The 24437-nt window shown below is 36.8% G+C and overlaps 1 protein-coding gene across 6 annotated transcripts in view; it reads left to right on the plus strand.

The window, feature by feature from the left end:
- EPS8 (epidermal growth factor receptor pathway substrate 8) overlaps positions 1-24437 on the plus strand; it is a 170602-nt gene that overhangs the window by 86287 nt on the left and 59878 nt on the right. For all 6 annotated transcript variants that reach the window (XM_058558699.1, XM_058558703.1, XM_058558700.1 and 3 more), the window contains 2 exons: positions 19856-19935; positions 22313-22389. In XM_058558699.1, the coding sequence (XP_058414682.1) occupies positions 19877-19935; positions 22313-22389 (136 nt within the window). In that variant the 5' untranslated portion in view covers positions 19856-19876. The remainder of the gene's footprint in view (positions 1-19855; positions 19936-22312; positions 22390-24437) is intronic.

The following is a 24437-nucleotide window of genomic DNA, read 5'->3' on the forward strand; positions in this document are numbered from 1 at the left end:
TTCTAATGGTAGATTATTGTCGTTTGAGCCCCTGTAAGGTTTGCAAGAGCAGTCACATATGTTTAGGATCATTTGTGGGTAGTGGTGATCAGCGATCCATGCTATGGATCGTCTGTCCTTTGCCCACTTATATTAGTAGATGGATAGTTGGTTATTTTTCATTTTTTTAATCTTAAGCATTTGGGCCTTGATCAGGTGGAGTCTTTGATTTTCTCTTTGGGCACATCTAGTCGTTACAAGAGGAGGCCACTTTGTTTCGTCCTATTTCCTTCATGGCAGGGAAGCAGCCATGTGGCTCTTGGCAAAACTGGCCTTCCCTGAGGTGACAGCGGTGGCAGTGGAGATTAAGCACCACTCGTGTAAATACTGAGTCTCGTATCTCATAAAATTCAAGCACTTGTTTCCTACAAAAATTTCCATTTTAGCGTCCCGGAATGGAACAGCTTCCGTCATTGGGAGAGCAGGGAAATTCATCTTATCCTTCCCAGCGTACTAGTTGGAGTGTGCTACTATGTGCTGCTACGTGCTATTCCCAGGGCTTCTTAGCAGCTAAATTGTAAAAAAAAAAAAAAAAAAAGGATAAAGTTCCTCATGTCACATGCTTTCTCTGTAGGCAGGCTTGGAGGTTATGAGGGCAACATACAGCCAGTCATCAAAGTTACTTATGTAACTCCTCACCCCCCACCCCCCACAAGAAAATAGGATACTTTTCTCCTAGCTGTGTTCTGGCAGGTAGTCTCTATAGGTAAACTTCTATGACAGGAAGCAGGTCACTGAGCCAGTGTGCTGGCCTTTGTCATGATATCACTGAGCCAATGCACTGGACTTTGGGAGCTGCAAAGAAGTCTTGGAGATACCCTAGTTTCCAGCTTAATCAGTACTTAATGGGAACCCATGAGTTTAAGTGACATGTCCAAGGGCATAGAGTTAGGAAGAGTATTGGCAAAGCAAGGAGTAGTATTGACTTCGATGTTTAGTGTTCTTTCTAATCTCATGACACACTTAAATCAAGTTGACATCTAGGATGTTCCAGTGGCAAGTCTAGGAATGATATTTTCTTTTTTTTTTTTAAGTTGATTTAATTTTATTTATTTATTTATTTTTTACCCCAAAGCCCCACTAGACAGTTGTATATCATAGCTGCACATCCTTCTAGTTGCTGTATGTGGGACGCGGCCTCAGCGTGACCAGAGAAGCGGTGCGTCGGTGCACACCCGGGATCCGAACCCGGGCTGCCAGCAGCAGAGCACGCATACTTAACCGCTAAGCCACGGGGCCGGCTAGGAACAATATTTTCTCACATTCACAGAAAGTGGTTGGGTTCTGGTAGGGCTGATGCTCACCATTAGGAGGGGACAGAATTGGAGAGGTGAGAGGATATAGTTAGGTGGAATTCCTTTTTCTACTCCATTTGGGGAAAATAAGGATGGTGGCTGGCAATAAGAGAGGTCAAGATGGAGAGGCAGGAGGAGGGAGTGGATGGGGGTGACTTACTGGATTTGGGAGTTCAGTTGACACTGCCTGCACTTTTCCTTGAGTGGCTCTTGTTAGAAGCTACTGGTGTTAAATATTTTCTATTTTTAACACTTCAACTAGGTAAAATATTTTCTACTAAGTATTTCTTGCTTTCAGAGCTTTGTTTCATTCTGTCTTTTCTTAATAAGATTTGAAATAAACATCTTAATTTGGTCAAGTAAAAAATAATTACATGCATAGTTTTTTCGTTCATTGAATGAGTATTGAGAACTTACTATGTTAGGAGCTATGCTTAGCACTTTGTATTTAATAAAATTATTTAGCTCCTGCCTTCAAGAAACTTACAATCCTATGTACAAACAAGAAAATAGGGAATTACTACAGTGTGATGAGTGCAGCTTAGTGTTAGACTCAAGTGTTATGGGAGTGCATGAGAGAAGCATCTGTCCTACTGTAGAGAAATCAGGGAGGGCCTCTCAACACTGAGATCTGAAATTTGGGTAGGAGCTGGCCAGGTGAAGGTGGCAGAGAGGTTGTTAGGCGAGAGGATATTCCAGATAGAAGATGTAACTTGAAGGCGAGAGTCTGCAAAATAGTTCAGTATGGCTGATGCATAGTGTGCCTATGTGAGCGTGAGGAGTGGGGAGGGTTTGGGAGGGGTAGGCCTGGAACGGAGCAGGAGAGGTGGCAGGAAGGCAGAGGTGGTGAGAGAGAGGAAGCTTTACAGGTATAAGGGGCTGGATCACAAAAGAGTACTATGTTATGCAGTCAAATTGGATGTTTTCTGGAGAGTAATGGGGAACCTTTGATCCGATTTAAGTAGAAGAATGATAAATAATTTAAGTTTTTGAAGGCGGTAGTATTAGATTGGTTTAAATTCTATCTACAAAAGCTGTTGAAATCATTCCAGTTTAGATCATCAAAAGACCAAAAGATTATTTAAAATGCTGATACTCTTCATTAGTAGATTTTTACTGCTGACATAGACAAATATATGGAGTTTGAAAACTACTTTAAGAAATATTACCAAGTGTAAGAAAACATATGTCATCAGAAACAATCGTGCATCTCTCTTGGAGTGTAGTATATTGAAACCATTAGAAGAGGTTGCTGAGTTTAAGCTCTGCTGACACTTAGCTTAGCAGCTTGAGGAAAACCGTTAACTCTTTTCCCCAGCAAATTCAGTAAAACTAAATAAGATTATGTTAGAAAAAACTGCACATGTTTCTACGTTGATCTGTTGAAGTTCCTGAGAGAATCTATTTCCCACAGAAGTTGGAGGAAAAGTACCCACTACTATGTATTATTCTGATTAATGGAGGTAAAATGGAATATCCTACAGTTTCATAAAGACTTTTTTTTCCTTTTTGATATATTTCTTTCATAATAAGTCATATGTCCCCATGTTTTAAAAACATATGTTGCCTCAAAGTTGGATATAAAAGTCAATTCTAGTTTATCGATTGCCATTATACAATTGGAAATATGTTCCCGTAGAGAAATACCCTGTAATAGACATGGACTTTGCTGAACAGAAGTCATGGTGATGCCATGATCTTTTAGAATTTTTTGATCCTTTTGAAACTCTGCAATCCATTTTTTTTATTCAGGTACTGTCTTTGCGTTTATCTTGATACTATTTCTAACAGTCTTGATTATCTACTGCCTGTACTTTATAAACATCCAGAATCCAGTTCCTTTTATTTCTTCTTTATAAATAAAGCTAGACTGTTCTTTTCTATACAGGTGTATGCACTCTCATGTGTAATAAATTTATAGCAAAATAAAAAATATCCTTTTAGTTCTGTTTAGATGCTATGTGACCATATGATTTTTGGGTAAAAAACAAGTCTAACCATTATTTTGCTCTGTCTGGCAAAGTGGTTGGATTTTATTCCATATCTGCTACTTATGAACTGTTTGACATTGGGCATGTCATTAAACTCGGTACTTAACTCATCCGTAAAGTGAGGATGATAATGGTTCCTACCTCATGAGGTTGTTATGACAATTAAAAGAAAAATACATGTAAAGCACTTAGAACTGTGCCTGGCACAGAGAGCTATCTGATTGTTAGTTGCTACTGTGGCTCCTCCTCTTCCTCCTCCTCCTCTCACTACTATTAGCAATCATAGTAGGAGTTTAGTTCTCTTAGTGCATTGATTTTATAGTCACTTGGCTTAAAATGGGGAACAGCGATTATGCTAGCTAAATGATACCTAGTTTATTTAATAAAGAGCTGGAATGAATTTGGGGGGCTATTTGGAAATGTTGAAATAAACTTCTTCTTTTCAGCAACACATTTTAATTATATCAGATCATGCTTCTCTCCCCAGTTTTACCTACCTCCACCTATAGACCATTTTCCCTGTTGCTTAGGGATGGGAACTATGGGAATGGAAAAAAGAAATGCACATGTGGCGTTACCAGCCCTTGTGATAATTCCCTCTTCCTTCTGACCTCAAGTAGCCTACTTTTCCAAACAAATCCATCTTAACTTCCCAAACAAAAACCCACACAATATGATCCAGGATCTTGAAGGTTTTTGGTGAGTCTCCTTTCTCTGGCTGTTCCCAACACCTTTTTCACTTATTAATTCACTATAGAGAGTTGTATGCTCTGTTTCGATTCCAGGTCCTCAAATCCAGGAACGTAATTCCTGGAAAAAATTTTTTTTTTTGGTTTATAGGTTGACACTGGCCTCAAAGTGGACATGTTACTGTAAAAAAAAGTCCCACTTCTGCCCAAGTGGAATAGTAGTTCAGTTGTTTTTCTCTTATTTCCCAACCCATCAAATCCAAGTTTTTAAACCTGAAGTACCTAAAGTTAGCATTTTGTAGATTTTATTGTTTCAGTTTTTGTGATTCCTCTTCCCTATTCTCTTTCATTTTATTTTGTTTAAATTCAGACTATTACCTGAAATAGGACAAAAAGAACCACATTCTTGTTCAGAATTATTTTTGCATAGATTTCTTTGCTAACAGAGCACTGTTTCTGTGCATCGGTCTTGAAACATTGAAAGCACTTTCAAAAAATGCATACATTCTTTGTTTCAATGGTTCACTAATTATCCTGGATTTTAGATTAGTAAATCCTGAAATAACATTTTCAGAAAGAATCTCTCCGTCCCATACTTTTTAGAAGTTCATAGCTAGGTTTGACTCAGTCTGAGTTTCTATCCTTATAAATACTATCTTTTCTATTCTTTTTCTTCTAAGCAATTAACAGAAGTTGTAATATTATATTCATTATTTTACTTATTTTGTGCTAGCTCCCACACTAGATCATAAGCTCCATGAAGGTAGGAACCATGTCTGTTTTGTTAACTGTACACTCAGTGTCTAGAGCTATCCTGCCTAGTAAGGTATCCATTAGCATATGTAAATCTGTGGATATTTACATCTAAATATAAACTAATTTAAACTTAATAAAATTAAAATTTCAGTTCCTCTGTGGCACTAGCCACACTGTAGGGGTTCAGCACTTGTGCTCAGCTACTGTATTGAACAGTGATGATATTGTACATTTTCATCATCGAAGGAAGTTTTGACAGTGCTCACCTAGAGCACTGATGGGCACCTAATGGTTACCTAGTAAATACTTGTTGAATGAATGAATGAATTAGTACTGATATTGGTTGGTGCCAGTTAATAGTGAATAAATCTTGTTTAATCATTTACAAAGGTCATTTTGGCTTTTAATTCATCAGTGTTGACATATCCCCAACGAATTTCAAAATATTGGATTTAATCATTAGTTAAAGGAAAGTATGCAGTAGTGGTTAAAAGCATGGCTTGTGGGCAAATCTTAGCCATGGTTGTAGATGTCGTGGCCAAGTTACCTTTACTTACAACTTTTATAAGCCCCGGATTCTTCATTATAATGGGGATGGTAAGGTCTTATAACCTTAGAAGGTGGTAAGAATTAAGTAAGATAATGCATATAGAGTGCTTGGCACACTGGCTGACACACTAAAATGCTTAATAAATCAGCTTTATTTTTTTTTTTATAATAGTGAACAGAGATATGTCTAAATTTACCCCAGTTCATGGATGATTTCAGGGTTATGAGGAGCTTTACTGCTATTTTTGAGGACTTCATTATTATGATTTGGCAGACATTTTTCAAAGGTGGGACTATTCACAATCAAAGCTTATATTTACTATCTTTTAAATATGAAATTTAGTAGCCTTAATTAAAAAAATTTTCCCCATTGGACTTAATTTTTTTGTTCCATTAGTTTTTATGACTATATAATCACCTAACCTCTCAAGAAAAGAAAGTTTTAGATCACTTTTATAGGCAACTTGAATTTTAAGACTAATGCACAGATATCTGACTTTTGTTTTGGGGTAGCTTACAAAGAATTTATTCCCAGCTATATTCATGTAAATGGGCTTCTCGTTGGAAAAAAAAATATAAAAAATCTGAATAACTAAGATGAATAAATTAGTGGTTATTTACCTGAGAATGAATTTCAGGTTTCACTTAGGGACCTAACTCTGTTGTGCGTTTAGAGCTATGATTTAATTTCTAGAAAAACAATTAAAGCGTTTTTCATTAACAATAATGTCTGACTTAGCTGGGGATATTGCCTCACTTTTACACACTATAATGTCATTTCTCTCCTGGGATTTAAAAACATTTGTTGTTATAATAACAACAGGTAGTTAAACATACGCTACCAAAATATCAGCTGATTGTCAGTGAGGTAACTCCCCTTCATTTTTTGTGTTACTTTCACTATGGCTGTTATGGTTCTTTTATTTTTAGTATAAACTTGTGGTCATATTTCATAGTCCACCTTAACCTCTCAAGTTCATATTAGAGGTGACTTGAATTTTTCTCCTGAGTTTTTCATTAACAAATATTTGTCAATGTTTAGACAATGAAAATATGGTACAGAAAAAGGCAGATTAAACACAGACATTTATTCCACTCCCTCCCAAAAAATGACAGTAAAGGGATTTTAAAAATGCAGAAACTCAGTGAGACAAACGGAGTCTGGAAAGCCCATGGATGAGAGTAACTAACTTACATGTCCTGAGAAGCTGAAACCTAAGCTGCTAGGAAGAGATACTGAGAAGCAACCTGATTTTCACTTCAGAACCTCAGAAAGGCTCAACAATGAGGGTGAGGCTAAAAACAGTAGGATTAGGGGCTAGTGTGGTTTTTTTTGTTTTTTAAAGATTTTATTTATTTATTTATTTCCCCCCAAAGCCCCATTAGATAGTTATATGTCACAGCTGTACATCCTTCTAGTTGCTGCATGTGGGACGCGGCCTCAGCATGGCCGGAGAAGCGGTGTGTCGGTGTGGGATCCGAACCTGGGCCACCAGCAGCGGAGCGCACGCACCCAACCGCTAAGCCACAGGGTCGGCCCAGGGGCTAGTGTGTTTAAAGTGAACTTAGATCCCAGATGCCTCCCCACACTCCAGCAAGACTGGAAGCTTATTCTGTGGAGAATGTGAACTAGAGAACTATTGAGTGGGGGATACTGAGGCACAGATGGAGGGTGGAGGATTAAGTGAAATACTTACTAAACAGTGAGGTACCCCCAGTGCACTTCTACTCATCTCCAAAATTTGGGCAGTCAGGTATATATTCTCCAGGTGTGAAATTGGAAGATGCTTCTTTGAAGAATCTGATCAAACTGCAAAATACCTATGGATACTGATAGTTGGGGGTCTCCTGATGGATAACCCAGCCAGATTGCTTTGCAGTGAAGCCCACCTGTTGACAACCCCCACCAGTTACACAGACTTTCTAATCAGCTTTTTAGTGCTCCATCTTCAATGTGAGTAGTGACCAAAGATCACCAGACATTTGAAAAAATTCAGAGACCAAAACAAACCTGGAGAAAACAAGGAAATTGACAGAGATAGAGACAACGAACAGAGAAGAAAACTTGAAAATATTATCATTAATATTCTCAGAAAGATCAAAGAATATGCTGCAATCAGGAAATAAGAACAGCCGTTATAAGACAAGGTGCACTTAGGGCACAGAAAAGGACTCCTGGAAATTGAAAATTGATAGATGACATGAAAAAATTAAAATGGTTTTGAAGATAAAATTGAGGAAGCCACTCAGAAAATAGAACAAAAATACCAAGAAATGAAATAAAGAAGAGAAAAGACAAGAAAATTAGAAACTCAGTTCAAGAGGTCCTGTTCTGATCAATAGAATTTTTTAGAAAAAGAAAATTAAAAAAAATATGTAGTGAAGAAACTATCAAAGAAGTAACTCAAGAAAATTTCCTAGAATTTAAGGACAGTGATTTTCAACTTTGAAAAGGCCTGTTGAGTTTCTAATATATTGAATTTTTAAAAAACACCTATACCAATGTGTTCATGAAATTTCAGAACATCAGGGAAGAAAAAAATGAAGATCCCAAAACTCCAGAACTGCAGAAAGAAAAAATAGGCCCTATAAAAAGATTGAGAAACAGAATGGCACCTGACATCTCAGCAGAACCCTGAAAACAGAACAATAGCTTCAAAATTCTGGGGCCAAGATAATTTCCAACATAGAATTTGAAACCAAGACAAACTATTGATCATCTATGACATGAGAATAAAAACATTTTCAGTCATGTAAAGCTTCAAAAATTACCTTTCTTATGCTCTTTCTTAGGAACTTCCTGAAGTATGTGCTTTTCCAAGATAAAGAAGTAAAGATAAGAAAGAGGGAGACAGGATCCAAGAAACAGGGATCTAAGACAGGAGAAGGATGAAAGTGATGAACAGGATAATGTTGAATTTGGATCCCATGATGAAAGTTGTGCAGGAGACTAAGAGAGTAATCAATTCAGACTGTAACAAGAATATATAAGAATTAGGGAAAGATGCCTGCAGAAAGATAAAAATGATAGAGTAGATAGTGTTTAAATATATTGAAAGGGAACTTTACTTCTGGTGGAGAGTAGAGGGATGAATTTAATGGAAAATTACATAGGAAAACTGAGGGTTGAGGGCAAGATTAACTCTAAAGAAGACAAAAGGTTGTACAAAAAGGGAAATGTAATCTTAGTATACTGTGAATAGCAATTACATAGAGACAATAAGTAAACATTGAATTTTGATCTAACAAAATTTGATCTACATGTAACTTTGCCCTTTCTGATATTGATGTTGATGGTGCCACCCCAAAATGCACCATTCTGGTATGCGGATTATTTCGAGCTGAAGAAAATAAAGACTCAGAAGACTCAGGAAGAACATTTGAGTTTCCCCTCCCAAACTGCCTAAAGAATTTCACATAGGAGATCTGTTTCAGGAAGGAGCCAGTACCATATGATGGCTGTAGTATAATGTAAAAGAAGATGCTGCGATAGGAAAGCTAGGAAAGGCACCAAGCCCATTTTATCAAAATTTCTGTCTCTCCCTGGCCACATTCTCTATAGGTGGCCCTGAAAAGAGTTGTCAGACAAATATTTGCATTTCTGTCTCCACGTGAATTGTATTCTTCCCCTCTGAAATCTCAAACCACGACCCTCCCAATACCTTCCACGCCTTTAGCTATAATACTTAAGCAAGCAGCTTAGACAGAATGATGAGCTGCTCATTTCTGAGTTTCTCCCATGTATACAGGTTATTAAACTTGGTATTATTTTTTCCTGCTAATCTGTCTTTTAATTATTTGGCCCGCCATAAGAACCTGCAGGGAAAGGGCAGAGGGGGGGAACTCTCCCTCTTCCCCAGCAATATGCATTCTTGTTTTATCTCTGGCTTCGTTGCTTTTGACCTCTTAAGTTATTCTTTTTTTTTTTTTTTGTGAGGAAGATCAACCCTGAGCTACCATCCATGCCAATCCTCCTCTTTTTGCTGAGGAAGACCAGCCCTGAGCTAATGTCTATTGCCAATCCTCCTTCTTTTTTTTTCCCCCCTTTTTCTCCCCAAAGCCCCAGTAGATAGTTGTATGTCATAGCTGCACATCCTTCTAGTTGCTGTATGTGGGACGCCGCCTCAGCATGGCCAGACAAGCGGTGCGTAGGTGCGCGCCCGGGATCTGAACCCGGGCTGCCAGTAGCGGAGCGCGCGTGCTTAACTGCTAAGCCATGGGGCCGGCCCCCCTAAGTTATTCTTCAGTAACTGTGCTCCTGGTCGTTTCCTAAATGTGCCAAGCTGTCTCTTGTCTTTGCTGTTTTCTTTTCTCTTCTGGCTTTCTCAGCTCATGCATCACAGTCTGCAGGAAGGCTTTTATGAATTGAATGCCCTCACCTTCCGAGCCTGAGGTGCCCACCTCGCATTCTGTCTTTCTACTTGCCACATTGTACTGTAAATGATTCTTTTGATGTCTCTCTCCCTCACTATACTGTACATTTCTAAGGATCTTGTTCTTGCCTTGTTTGATTCAGTCCTTCTTGGAGGGAGGTTTTGTTCTCTAGACGCACCCCTAATCTAGCTTCCCTTGAACTTTATACTCTACTCTCCTTACATTGCCTGTAATGTGCTCTTTTCTTAAATACGCCTTTCCTCCCTTCCTCCCTCCCTCCCTCCTTCTTTCCTTCCTCCCTCCCACCTTCCTTACCTCCCTCCCTGCCTCCCTGCCTCCCTGCCTTCCTGCCTGCCTTCCTTCCTTCCGTGTTTTCAGGGAGGGTTTTGTTGGTCCTAGGTCTTCTGTGGGTTGGAGGAAGTGCCAGAGATTTATTTTCTTAGGAGCAGTACCTACTGACAATCAGTTATTTTTGTATTCAGCCAAATGTAGATAATTACTGGAATTGATTTTTTGTTTTGTTTTGACTATTCTCCGTTGTATCACTTTCTAACAGCGTATTAGGACTACTTCTATTTTTGAAGATAAATGAAATACAGTATTTTGAAAGTAGTGCATTTTCATCTTTGTCAACAAAATGTTAAGTAGTATAGAATAATAGGAATAAGGAGCAGTTAAGAATGATTTGAGAGTTTTACCTTAGCTGCCCTGACATGAACTTTCCATGGGCTTATAATTATACACGTTGGATTTGATATAGTCTGATAACCTAAAGCAGTACACAAAGTTTTCTATTAGAACAAAGTAGCTTCCCCTGTGTAACCATTGCACTGGCATTTGGGTCTGTTAAACTATATCTTGCTAAAAATAGAACAGACAAATTGGAACAATGAATTATTCTTGATAAGATGTGATACCTCTGTGTCCTCTTATCAAAATAATCAATGTTTGAGTAATATGGCAGACAGGAAGAGACAAGATCAAGATGAGAAGTAGCATCTTTTTACAAAATATCTGAGAAGCAATTTGGGGGTGAGGTAAGCATGTGCATTGCAATATAGTAGAAAGCTTTATTTAACCTTCATTTAAACAGAATTGCATTGCTTAAAAATAGTCCTGCATACTTTAACAATTAAGTGTTTTTACTTGTAATAATGTTAAGGAGAGGTATTTATGATTTAGAAAGGTAGGATGAATTTAGTACAACAGTTGCTTAAAGGTGATGTTTCTCACTTTGTAGGTCGTTACCATGTATAAAAATATGTTGTACAGGTTTTTAAACCATTGGTCCTCTTAAGGAGCTGTTCTGAAAGTGTGGAGTGAATCACCTGCAGTATTTTGTTTACTGCTTACCGTCCTTTCTCTAGGTAACACAGACGAAGGTAGTCATGTGGCAATAGGGTAGTTAAATATTAAAATGTTGTATCTCGTCCGTGGGTTAGAACTCGTCTCGCTGTACCTGTAAGGTTTTATGATTTGCTATTTTTAGAGGCCATTTAATACATCATAATGAAATTTGAATTCAACTGTTTGGATTTCACTAAAGATAGTTTTAAAACAAAGGTCTCTGTCCTTCCACCCAGCTGGGTTACATCAGGCCTGGATAACTTTTTATTGGTCTGCCTTTGCAAAGTGTGATAAATTGTACCAATTTAGCATATGACACTACCATGAGAAAAGGATATCTAGCAATAAAAATATATCATATGAGATCCTAATTTCCTCAGTGGCTTTTGTTTTACGCTAGTCAAGAACACAAAGGAACCATTCCACTAAGGCTCATAGAATATCAGTGAATACTAACACTTAAGGCTGATATACAAAAAGTACAGACTTGAAAAAAAATGACTGGGGACTGAGGATGAGGTGGGGTAAGTGGAATGGTTTTCTCTACTTCTCATTCCAAAATGTTGTTCGCTGAAATCTGTTCAATTGAGAACTGAATTGGCAGAAAAATTTGTATTTTTATTCTTATCCTGGGAGAAAATGCCCAGTGAATATTCTGCTACCTCTTCTGAGAATCCCTACTCAGCAACTTTCTGCTTTGGGGAAGAATTGAACTTAGAAAATGTTTACTTGTTAAAATTCTGATCATCTTTTGGTAGTTTTAGCCAAGGTTTCTTATTAAGGGCTGAGATCCCTCTTTTGCCCTGATTTCACTTACTTTCTCTCTCTCTTTTTTCTTTTCTTTTCTTTTTTTAGCACTATTCTATACTCAGTGCAGAACTGAAGCTTAACTCAGATTTTGTCTGAACTATCTGAAATAGGAATTTTACAGGGGATGAATAATCAGGAGTTTCTATTTGGTGAATCTGAATCCTTCTTTTTTGTTTTTCCATCTTTTCAGTTCAATAAAAAACAAACAAACCACAGAATAAATAAATAAATGGTGGAGAATATACAAATTGCCCATACAGAAGAATTCCAAATAATTTATGCAGACACTCCCTCCCCAAGGAGGTGGAGAATAACTCTCCACTTCTAAGGTGAGGCCTGCAAGGTGGTGGTGAGGCCTTTATCGTGGAAAAACCTCACAAACACTACCTCAGTCAGTGACGAAGGTTAGCATAAAGGTTAGCCTAAGTCATGCTTACAGCACGTACTCTTGATATGATGTGATGAGAAGGGCGCATATCTTTGTGGTCTTCCCCTCCAAAAACCTATAACTCTAGTCTAATCATGAGAAAAACATCAGACAAACTCTAACTGAGAGACATGCTACAGAATATCAAAATACAGTATTCCCTAAAAAACTGTCAAGGTCGTTGTTGCAGGTTGCATTGTGTCCCTCGAAAAGATGTGTTCACATCCTACCTCCGTGTATCTATGAATGTGACCTGATTTGGATAGAGTCTTTGCAAGTGAGTCAAGTTAAGATGAGGTCTTATCTTATCCACACTAAGATGGATTAGTGTGGACCCTAATCCACTGACTGGTATCTTTATAAGAAGAAAGATATTTGGATGCAGATAGACACATAGGCGAGGCCATATGAAGACAAAGGCAGAGATTAGAGTAATACATCTACAAGTCAAGGAAAGCCAAAGGTTACCAGCAACCATCCAAAGCTAGAAGAGACAAGGAAGGATTCCTCTAATTTGTTACAGCAGCCTAGGAAACTAATACACTCATCAAAAGCCAGGGGAGTCTGAGAAATGGTCACAGTGTAGAGGAGCCTAATGAGACATGAGGACTAAATGTAATGTGAAATTGTGGCTAGGATGCTGAAACAGAAAAAAACATTAGGTAAAAACCTTAAGGAACTCTGAATAACGTGTTGACTTCAGTTAATAATAAAATATTGATATTGGTTCATTAATGGTGACAAATATACCATGCTAATGTAAGATGTTAACAAGAAGGAAATGGGGTGTGGGGTATATAAGAACTTTCTGTACTATATTTACAATTTTTCTGTAAATCTAAAATGATTCAAAAATAAAAAAGTTTATTACAAAAAATCAAAACCCCCCCAGAATTTAGCTGCAGTTTTAATTAGACCTCAATGGCATGGGATCGAGTGAATGGCGATCTCTTTAAGGGAGGTGGCGGTGGTGAGGAGGCATCTATACCTGATCAATTAGCTGATCAATTACAACACAGGGTGCTTTTGAATCAAAAATTTCCACTGATAAAATATATGCCCTTTGAAAAGTCAATTTATTGTAGCAATCATTATATAAGACTATCTGTAAGTCCACTGTTAATCATAGAAATAAAACAATCAGGGAGATATGCATTTTGATAAAAGGGTCTGTTCAAGCCTGTATAGGCAAAGTATGTGTAAAAAGGAAAATTAATACATAAATAAATATATGGAGATTTCAGTTAAAATTCCTCATATCACTTGTGAAATTTAATGGAAATCTTGCTGAGAAATAGTTAAAGATCTGATCCAATCACCATCTCTCCTCACACCCAACCTCAGGGTATGGTTCAGTGGGACGGGAGGCCTGGTAATAGAGATTGAGACAATTTCTTCTCTCTCTGAGTTTCTTTTCCTTTCCTACCATATTTTTATTTTTGCTGGAAGATTCCAGCTAAATTGGAGGCTTACTATCCCCTCCTCTTAATACATACTTAATTATAATGGAAGAAATGCAGATGATCCAGGTAAATTTATGGGTATCACATGCTATTTACATGGAGATGAAACACTCAAAAGACCTACTTTTATATTTAGAAACTGTCTCAACTTTGAAAAAAATTAACACAAGAAAGTAACACCAAAAAAATTTAGATATTTAACAAGCAAAAAATTGAAATTATTCACAGCTAGATTCAGATTAACTAATGCATTTTCAATATTACAATTAAAAGTAGTTTTTAATATGTGGTTTTTCTAGACCTGTGACATTTTTTTTTCACATTCTTCAGTGAACAGTATGTTTATGAAGCAGTAAAGCCATTCCACAAAGTAGTGACACTATTGTCATTATAATATCCCTTTCCATAAAGTAAATCCTCTTCCAAAAACTAACATTTTTTAGTATCTTATTTTAAGAAAAAATCATTGACTAAAATAAAGAATATCATTGAAACACTCAAGAGTGAAAAGAACTGAAAACTTTTGGAGAGTATACAGTGATGAAACTAACAGTGTAACTTATTGGAAAGAAAATTGGGTATAAGTCAATCAGATCAGAGTTTGATTCAATCAATTCTAACTTTCTGTGTTACCGCTTAGGCAAATAACTTAACTTATTTGAGGCTGTCCTCTCACCTACAACTAATAACTTGCTCAAAAGCTTGTTCTAGGGGTGGAATGAGGTGAGGTTTGTAAAATGTCGTATGGAGTAGGGGCTCATTGAATGTCGTTTTCTTTTCCCCTTTTTGTTCTCTGCCTGTGATTATATCTGCTGTAAAAAAACAAAATGACGTTACTGTTCGGTCATTCGTGGCACTAGATCATTTTAACAAGTTTCAAGGGCCCACCCCTTCAGCGTAGTGGTTCGAGTTCCTCGGACTCCGCTTTGGTGGCCTGAGATCTCTGGTTTGGATCCCTGGCGCAGACCTACACCACTCGTCAGCTATGCTGTGGCGGTGACCCATATGCGAAATAGAGGAAGATTGGCACAGATGTTAGCTCGGGGCCTATCTTCCTCAACAACAGCAACAACAAATGTTTCAAAATAATGCACAAATGACACCTAGTCTCTTTAGCTCAATTTCTTCATCTACAAAATGAGAATGGCAATACTTCCTTCAAAAATTAATGTGAAGAGTAAATAAGATAGTGGATAGAAAACATTTAGCACAATATTTGGTACAGGGTAAATGGTCATTAAAGAGAGCAATTGTTCTTTTTAAAATTAGCATATTTTCCCAAATCAGTACAGTACTAACAGTGTTTTGAACTATTTGTCATTGCCCATGTATAATGTCCAAGCAGTGTATGTGCGCTGATGATGTCATCATAGCAATAAGAATTAGAGAGAAATACTCAAATAGTAGTAATAGGGTATATTTGGCTCTTCTCTGTATTAGACTTTGCTGTGAAATCTAGCACAATATTGAACATATAATTAGTGCTACAGTGTTTCTTTTTAGTGGCTTATTAAATTTTAGCAACAAGGATTTTTCTTCAGCTCCTTGTTAAGCCAACAACATTTTCCAAAACAGACTTTCCCCAAACTTATGTTCTAACTTATAACAGCGTAAGAATTTTCTCAGAGTTATAAAAAAGAGGAATCAAGATAATTATTTTAAGTGATTACAATGTGTTCATTTAAAGGCACAAAATTACTCTTCCTACGTTGATATTGGCCTTGAGAAAATACTGTGCTTCTTACATGGCCTAGAAATTATTGTGATATCTTCACAAGTGTTAGCCACTATTATCATCATTATTATTATTGCTGTTACTATAACAGTTTAATGTTCTTATTAGTTTCCCAAGTTTATTCACACACAAAAATTCTTTATTACTAGATATTAGACCAAATGAGAGAGAGAAATAGATGATGACATCTCTACTGACAATACTGGTAAGACATATTGAAAAGTGGTTGCTCTAGAGGACACTGCAGGAGACAGAATATGTGATGATTTGGAAGATTTAAAGCAGATTCTTGGTCTTTTTATGTTTTAAGCACAATCACTGGTAGACAATGTAACAAAGTATTGGTAAAAATTGAATTTCAGTGGCCTTTTAGTGGTGATGATAATCAGCACCCCTCTTGGTTATAAATAAGACCGAGAGACATAAATTAAATTGAAATTGAAGTGTAGATACTTCAGGATATTCTGTCAAACCCGAACAGACAAACAAATAAACAAAAAAACTCGGTGATGTTTTCTGAGAGAACAAGTCATTTTAAGGACAGCTCAATATACGGACAGCTACTGGTTATGTGTGGTAGCCAGATTGGGTAGGTAGTATTCTGACATTGAGTAATGATTACATACTCATTCATCAATTTGAAAATTGATACCATATGTAAGCGAGAGTAAAGAAAAGAAAAGGGAATTTAAATTTTAATTTATTTGTTTATATTTGGGATCTTAAAAGTTTCTAATACAAATTGAACTTGCTGGTTTAGCCTTATGATAGCTCATTTACTTCTGCTTACAGTGATTTTCATACAGTCTATTTACTTTCCTTTGAAAATTTCAGTGTTTAACATTTTTGGTGTACTTAACTTAGATCTTAAATTTACCATTTTTGTCCTCCTTGTAATTGCTAAAGAATGTTATTTTCTGTAGAAAATAAGAAGACAATTATAGTAACTAAGACGTATAAAAGGTGTTTTCATAGGGAAATTGATGCTTTTATTTCAAATCTGTTGGAGACTCTTATGATGGTTTTACTGTACACTTTTAGTAGAATTAAGTAGTTAATTTAGCAGAGTTAACAGAATTTGTCACCCTTAAAGTGATAAAGAAAAACTTTGACTCTTTAGTTTTTAAGTTGCTTTGTTCAACAATTAATAAAAATAAAAACACCTAATTTTTCAGTAAGAATTGATGTTTCTTCTAAATTATATATACGATCTGTATAGGTATAAATTGGCTATGTCTTTTAAAAGCCTAAAGGAAAACAAACAAACATTTGTAATTGTTTCCTTTGCAAGGTGTGCACTGTAGTTGCTATATTTAAATATTTGAAAACCTCCATGTTGCTACATGAGCATCTGTGACAAGTGACACTGGGACTGCCAAATGAGAAAAGTTTCTATATTTAAAATTCAGTTTAGCAAATCGACATTTTCTATTCCCTTTTCTAATGCTCTCTTATTCTGACAGATCACTATTTTAAAACAAAACACAAACCTTTTATTTATTTGACTGTGCTGAAGAATTAAACATGAAAAAGGTGAGATGCTGTGGCTATCACTTTTCTCTAAAACCAGGTGCTGTAGTTTTAAAATGCAAACTAGATCCAAATCGGTACAAACCCTGGGGGTTTAATTTATATACTGAATGAACCAGCTTGTTTTGAAACAGTACTTTTTTTTTTTTTTTTAACTTTGGAAGAAACTTGCACATGTATCTCATTTGATCTTTCACTAGCTCTGTGAACTGCAGAAACTAAGAATTATCTCTATTTTACTGATGAGAAAATTGAGACGGGCTTAATTGACTTGTGTAGGCTAGTTAGTGCCAGAAATAGTGTTAATTCTAGGCTTCTAACTGTGAATGCCTGTATCCTAACCTTTAGCTCTAGATCCATAATTCCAGGCCTCTGTCCTGGCCCAAATTCTAGAATGTAGCAGTAATATTCTCTATCTGGACCTTATAGGTTTATGAGAGCCAGTTGTGAAATAAACTTAGAAATTTTCTAAGCTGCTGTTAGACCACTGATAGCTTGAAATGGGCCGTGGTGAGTATATCCATGGAAACCAGTGAGCACCATGAATCAGAGTTTTATTGGTCCCCAGAGAATTAGTTTACTTGTAAACCACTGATTGTATCTACGTGTAAAATGAAGGAGGGAAACAAACAATGACAATAAAAACAGAAGACAAAATGTAATGCAATTTTATAAATGCAATATTTATCTAGGGTAGAGGTCCATATTTCTTTGTTCCTTAGTTTAGAAATTTTCTTGTAAGCTGTGAAAAAATATGCTCAAGACTGTCAGGAAAGCTTGAATTAAACTTGAGTGTTTTGAGGACCTTTATAAATCCTAACCATTCTTTAACAACTAGGTTAAGTCCCAGCCCTTCCAAAACTTGTGGCATTTGGCATGGCTTTTCCCATCTCCGAACGTGTAGTGGATTTACAATAGAGCCACACACATTGGGACTTATTTACTGTGTGTTTCATATGGATTAATTTTTGTCTCCTTAAGAATACAATAAACTCCTTGAAGGGTGGGATATGGACTTCCCTTCCTTCTTTCTTTGCATAAATATGTAATGAACACCTATTCTCTGCCTGGTACTGATCTTACTGGTTTGAGGAATAGCAGTCAACAAACAAAAGTCTCTTCCCTAATGGAGCTTATAGTTTAGTGAAGAGTCAGGAATTAGACAGATGAAAAATTATAACTGTGGTAAGTACTTTGAAAAATTGTTTATAGTGCTGAGAGTATCTGATAGTGGGCTTTTATCTATTCAGGGAGGTCAGTAAAAGCTTCCCTAAGGACATTGTGATTGAACTGAGATCTGAAGAAAGAGAAAGAATTAATTTGAAGTTACCAGAACTCGAATATCATTTCTTTATGGAGACTTTCTGTGCCCTCTCAATCTGAATTCAGTTCCCTTATTATATGTCCCCCATATCACTTTGAATTTTCCCTTTTTAATAGTAAAAACAATTTTTTTGGTTTTTTTGGTGAGGAACATTGGTCCCTGAGCTAACATCCATTGCCAATCTTCCTCTTTTTGCTAAGGAAGATTAGCCCTGAGCTAACATCTGTGCCCATCTTCCTCTGTTTTGTATGTGGGATGCCACCACAGCATGGCTTGATGAGTGGTGCGTAGGTCCATGCCCAGGATCCAAACCTGCAAACCCCAGGCCACCAAAGTAGAACGCGTGAACTTAACCACCATGCCATTGGGTTGGCCCCCAACAGTTTTTTTATGTTTACTCACTAAGTGTCTGTTTTTCCCACTAGACTATTGGCCCAAAGCTGGGGCGATGTCTATTTTGGTTCCCTTGGTAGTCCCAGTATCTATCCTAGTACCTGATGCGTCATAGTCTCTCAGTCGTTGTTAATGCTTGTATCCCCTTTGCCTTTGTCTTATAATAAAGGTAGGATATGTCTTACCTACCTTTCAGTTATTGAAAAATATGTTAGTAATGTAATGTATACGAAAGTCAGAAAACTAAGACAAGATCCAAAATAGTTTAGTGCTGCAGACCCCAGGGGGGACCAAGTATCCAGGAGTGAATAGAAATGAATCAGGTGTTGCAGTGCTAAGAGAAAAAAGAGAAAAGAGGCCATTGAATTTGGCAGTAAGGATGTTTTGCTTATCTTATTCTCATTCATCTAGTAGGAAGGAAATTTGTTCAATTTGTGAAACAGATTAAAAATGGTTTCTGAAGTTGAATATCTGGTGTTATTTTTAAAAATTATTTTCTTGTGAGAGGTAAAAAGAACGTGTAAACGAATACCTTCTTGAAAAAAAGGTGTATCCAAGTGTGTATATATAGGGTGTTGTCAAATGTGCTTGGAAGGAAGAAAGGAAGAAAAGAAAACTAGATGCAGGAAAAAAGACTGGAGGAAACTGACAGGACTGTTACATGGTTGTCATTAACTGATAAGGCTCTGGGAAATATTTTTCCCTTTGTACTTTTCTGTATTTTGTACTTGTCCATATTACTCAGGTTTTTAATTTAATGAGCCTATATTACTTTCAGAATGAAAATATAAACAAAGTAACATTTCATAAAACTGGCAATTGATTATGAGTTTGGACAGAATATAAAATTATGTCTGTCTACTTAGAGGATTCAAAACTATATTTTAGATTTTTCTTTTACTCCCCTAAATTTGCTTACAATTTTAGTATATTAATGTTAAATGCCAATTAGATCTTTGTTTCTATGTCTGTCTGTACTTCTGGTGCCTGAGCTCTTTGAGAGTGGAGATTGTCTGCTTTGTCACCCTGGTGTCACCCTGGCAGTGACACATATTTGTTGAATGAATAACTTTTGAAACTGGGATGTCTTGACACTTATATTGCCTTCAGTCTAAGTACCTTTCATTTTTCAGAACCTAGGAGTGAAAGCCACGATGAATGGTCATATTTCTAATCATCCCAGTGGTTTTGGAATGTATTCATCTCAAATGAAGTAAGTTGGAAAGTTTGTATTTAATTTGTTGTTTATGTGGATTTGATTTGGTGATTTTAATTGTTTTATATTTTTAATGAAAACATTGGCTTCATTTCTTTATGTAGGTCATTTCTCATTAATATATAATTTCTTTACAACACTAAGATCAGTTATCATTAAAAGTTTACTGTGTCTGGTGAGAAAAAGATGGTTAAGTAATATCAGCTCAGGTGATGATGATCTAGTAGAAGACAATTCTTTCCTGTATTTTATGTATTATTGCTTTCCATAGTCGAATATATACTCCACTTCAGAGCTTTTGGTTTCTCTTGAACATTCTGTTATTGTTATTCATAAAATACTGGCATTTGGGGGCTGGCCCGGTGCCGCAAGTGGTTAGGTGCGCGCGCTCTGCTGCGGCGGCCCGGGCTTCGCTGGTTCGGATCCCTTGCGCGCAGCGACGCACTGCTTGTCAGGGCGTGCTGTGGCAGCGTCCCACATAACATGGAGGAAGATGGGCACAGATGTTAGCCCAGGGCCAGTCTTCCTCAGCAGAAAAAAGAGGAGGATTGGCGGATCTTAGCTCAGGGCTGATCTCCTCACAAAAAAAAAAAAAACCAAAAACTGGCATTTGAGGAGAGTTAAATGTCGTCTAGTCTAGTTTATCAAAATAGTTACCGTTGTGTAAAACAAAAAAGAAGACCGGGCAAACAGCTCCAGGTATGACTTGAAATCACAACCCTGACTTAAGTGGCCATTGCCTTATATATTGTGGTTGATATTGTTGTTATTTTATATTGGCCACTGTGGCATATAGTTCGCTCATCGTTTTTCAGAACCAGGTTATTCACGTTGTAACGAGTTATGTATGCTTCACCTTTTCTCTTTACAAAGATTATTGCAAATCTCTTTAGTGTTGGTCGGTAAGAGAAACCAGGAGAATATGTCAAGTGCCATTTTTATCTTGCCTGTCAAGCTAGAAAGTTTGGCCATACCCTCAATTTTTTTTCCTTTTTCTTACAACAAATATCCATGTAATCATGAATTTGTAACAATTTCATCTATTCAAGAACTCTTGTTTCTATCCCATCCTATTCCTTCTCTTCTAGCTCTATTTACGGCTTTTATCTCCTACTAGAATTTTTGCAAAAGCTTTCTATCTAGTTACCTTGCCATTACTTCCTGGATTATCTTCTTTAAAAATTTTTTGATCACCTCACTTCCTTATATAAAAATATTTACCATATCTAGAGAATAAAATTTTAATTCTTTTTTTTTAAAATTTTATTTATTTATTTATTTTTTCCCCCAAAGCCCCAGTAGATAGTTGTATGTCATAGCTGCACATTCTTCTAGTTGCTGTATGTGGGACGCAGCCTCAGCATGGCTGGAGAAGCTGTGCGTTGGTGCACACCCGGGATCCGAACCCGGGCCACCAGCAGTGGAGTGTGCGCACTTAACCGCTAAGCCACGGGGCCGGCCCTAAAAATTTAATTCTTAAGCCTTCTATTTGCTTTCTCTACTTCTCGGGCCATTTGTCTATTCTAGGTACATCACATTAGATGCATTTTCCCTCAGACATGGTGCTAGTTCTTGAGCCAGTTCCACACGGCTTTTCCTCACTTAATTCTCCACCTGTGTGTAGAGCTTCTTCCCATTCTTTTAGATTTGTTTAAATGCCAACTTGGCGGTAAAGTCTTCTGGGACATCCTGATAAGATTTAGTCCTTCTTTGATCTTACATGTTATATCTATTAGTTTTATCCAGATATCACATTCTATTGTAAGTATTTTACGTATTTTATTAACAGTACCCTTTCCTCCCTCCCATACCCCTTTTATTCTTCTAGATTTTAGGGCTTGTTAAATGTTTACTGAATAATTAAAAAAATTCAAATAGTATGTTTATTTCACATAACGTATTAGTAACAGAAGGCTAGAAATAGAATATAGTTGGTCAAATTTAATGATAAAATGTTATTTTGGTTAACTGCATTTTAAGTATTTGTGAAAATAGTGTCTATTCCATTATAGCTTGAATCATTGAGAACTTTTTATAACCGGATCACTGCTCAGAACTCAGTTCAATACGGCAAACTTAAACTCTTCTAGGATAGTTTCAACCTCATTGTATCTTGGTTATGATCCTGACTTGGCGTTTGAGAGGAGGCTGTGATTTGCACCGACCTCAATCCACACTGGGGTTGTGCGGTTTGTATTCTGTTTCTTGACTGGGGCAGGGTCTGGCTCATTTTGACAAACCCAGTTAGTCTAAGCTCAAGATTTTTTTTAAAACACATGGTGATTGTGGTACATTGGAATTTTTATTTGTAGTTTTGAATTTTTATTGCTTACTTTGGACTTTAACACAGCACAATGACTATTTTTTATTACAGTGGATACGGATCATCAGCTGCCTTTCCCCAGATGGACAGAGAGCACGGTTCGAAAACAAGTGCAAAGGCGCTCTATGGTATGTTTATTTGGTGGGGTGTAATTCTGTTTCTCACCACTTTTTACACATTACATTTTCAAAGTCATAGTTTGAACCCATGCCTTGTTTATATTCTTTGGAGTGAAGTAGTGATAGATAGATAAGGATTGTTTTAAAAAGTGTTTACAAAAGCTACCAAAGCTCTGACCTCTGCCTACTGTCATACAATTTAGAACTACAGGTGGAATGTATTGCAATGCTCTCTAAGGAATCTTTTTCATGGCACCAACGCCTTAGGTGGATCTTCCCATCTAATTATTTTTGATGTGTTTGTTGATCTTCCTGACTGATCCTGTTGACTGTGGGCTGACAGTGGACAGGACTTCTTCCTTGTAAGTCTTGAACTTTTGGATAGTGTTATAGTGTGACTAACAGCCCTTAGACAGTTTCTTTCTGCACTACAGAATAAGCAAGCTTTCTCCCTGATCCTTCTCTAACTTCCACTGTCCTCTCTAGATTGTCTCACATATAAATAATATTTTTTAAACTTCAAATATAAAATAGAAATCATTACTAAAAAGAAGTTGAGGACTCCCGAAATATATGACATTTGTTTAGGAAGGCATTTGTTTTTACACGGTCTGCATGGCCTTTTATTATTGTACAATAAAGAATCACAATAATTTTGTGGTTAAGAGCAAAGACTCTGGAACCAGACTTCCTGGATTCAAATCGAGTTCTACCATTTATTAGCTGAGTAATCTTGGGCAAATTATTTTACCCCTCTGTACCTCATTTTGCTTATTTATACAATGGGGATATCTCATAGGGTTGATATGAGAATTAAATGAGTTAGTATGTGTAAAATGCTTAGAACAGTGCGTGGCAAGCAGAAAACACTGTGTATATTTGCTATTATTATTATTGACATTATCGTTATTGTTATCATTTACTATAGGCATCAACAGCATTTTCTAAATTTGGAATTCTTTTCTTTTTCCATTATCTAGATCTACAGTGTCTTGGCTCTGATAGGAATGAACAATTCTAAGGTTTTGTGATTCTTTTTCTACCTGTATATTCAGTGACTAGGCTTTAGGACTCAGATTATACATTCATAAAATGGATTTTATGCCATACATGGATACATTTTCTTATGGCCTTGTCAACGTGATTAATGTTGGTTTCAGTTTTCTTGAGTACTACATTGTGACATTCTTACCCTGGCCTAGTAGTTGTGAATTGTAGATTTAGAGAATATATTTAACAAATACTTATTTTGTGATTGTGCTCAGAACAAGGCCGGTAATATATGGTCCTTGACTTTAAGGGACTTGCAGTCTAGAGAGTTACTTGAAGAAACTGAAAAAGGAAAATTTTCTGTGCAAAAATAAAGAAATTAATTTCCTCAGTCTTTCATTCTTAGAGAGATATTTATTAAGTGCTTCTGTGTGCTAGGCCAGGATCTTCACAGTCTCTGTTTTCATGTCCTTTTATTCATTTCAGAGATGACTAAGAGATGGTCATTGCTCTTGGCACTATTTTGGTGAGGCAGACTAGTACGCACATTGTTATGATAAAGAGCTAGATAAGCTTGAATGGCAATGTGTATGAGGTGAGTGGGGGTGGTCACTTCTTCCACGTGGGTGGGGGAGGTAGTCAGGAGGGATTTCATAGAGGAGTTGAGCCTTGAGCTGAGCTCTGAAATGTAAGTTGTGTTCTCCAGGCATTTGGGGGGCTGGAGAGGGCTGTAAACAGCAGCATGAACCCTTTTAAAGTAGACTCTGAGCTCTGTGAAGGTGGACCGTATTAGCCATGTTTACCCCAGGATTCATAAGCTTAGCGCGGTGGCTAATATCTAATTTATGCTCAGTAAGTACTTATAGAATGAGTACAATGAATTAATGAACTGCAAATAGTTTGGGGTTAACTGGAGGGTGCAAGGTGCATTGGCAAATAAGATTGTAAAAGTAAACATGGACCTATGATTCTTAGGAAGAATCATACTAAGGAATTTGGACATTGTTTACAGGGAATGACTGGCTATAGAAGGGTTTTAATCAGAGGAGTGATAGGTCATATTTGTC

The sequence above is a fragment of the Diceros bicornis genome, chromosome 17 (genome assembly GCF_020826845.1).
Source record: "Diceros bicornis minor isolate mBicDic1 chromosome 17, mDicBic1.mat.cur, whole genome shotgun sequence".
Taxonomy (NCBI): domain Eukaryota; kingdom Metazoa; phylum Chordata; class Mammalia; order Perissodactyla; family Rhinocerotidae; genus Diceros; species Diceros bicornis.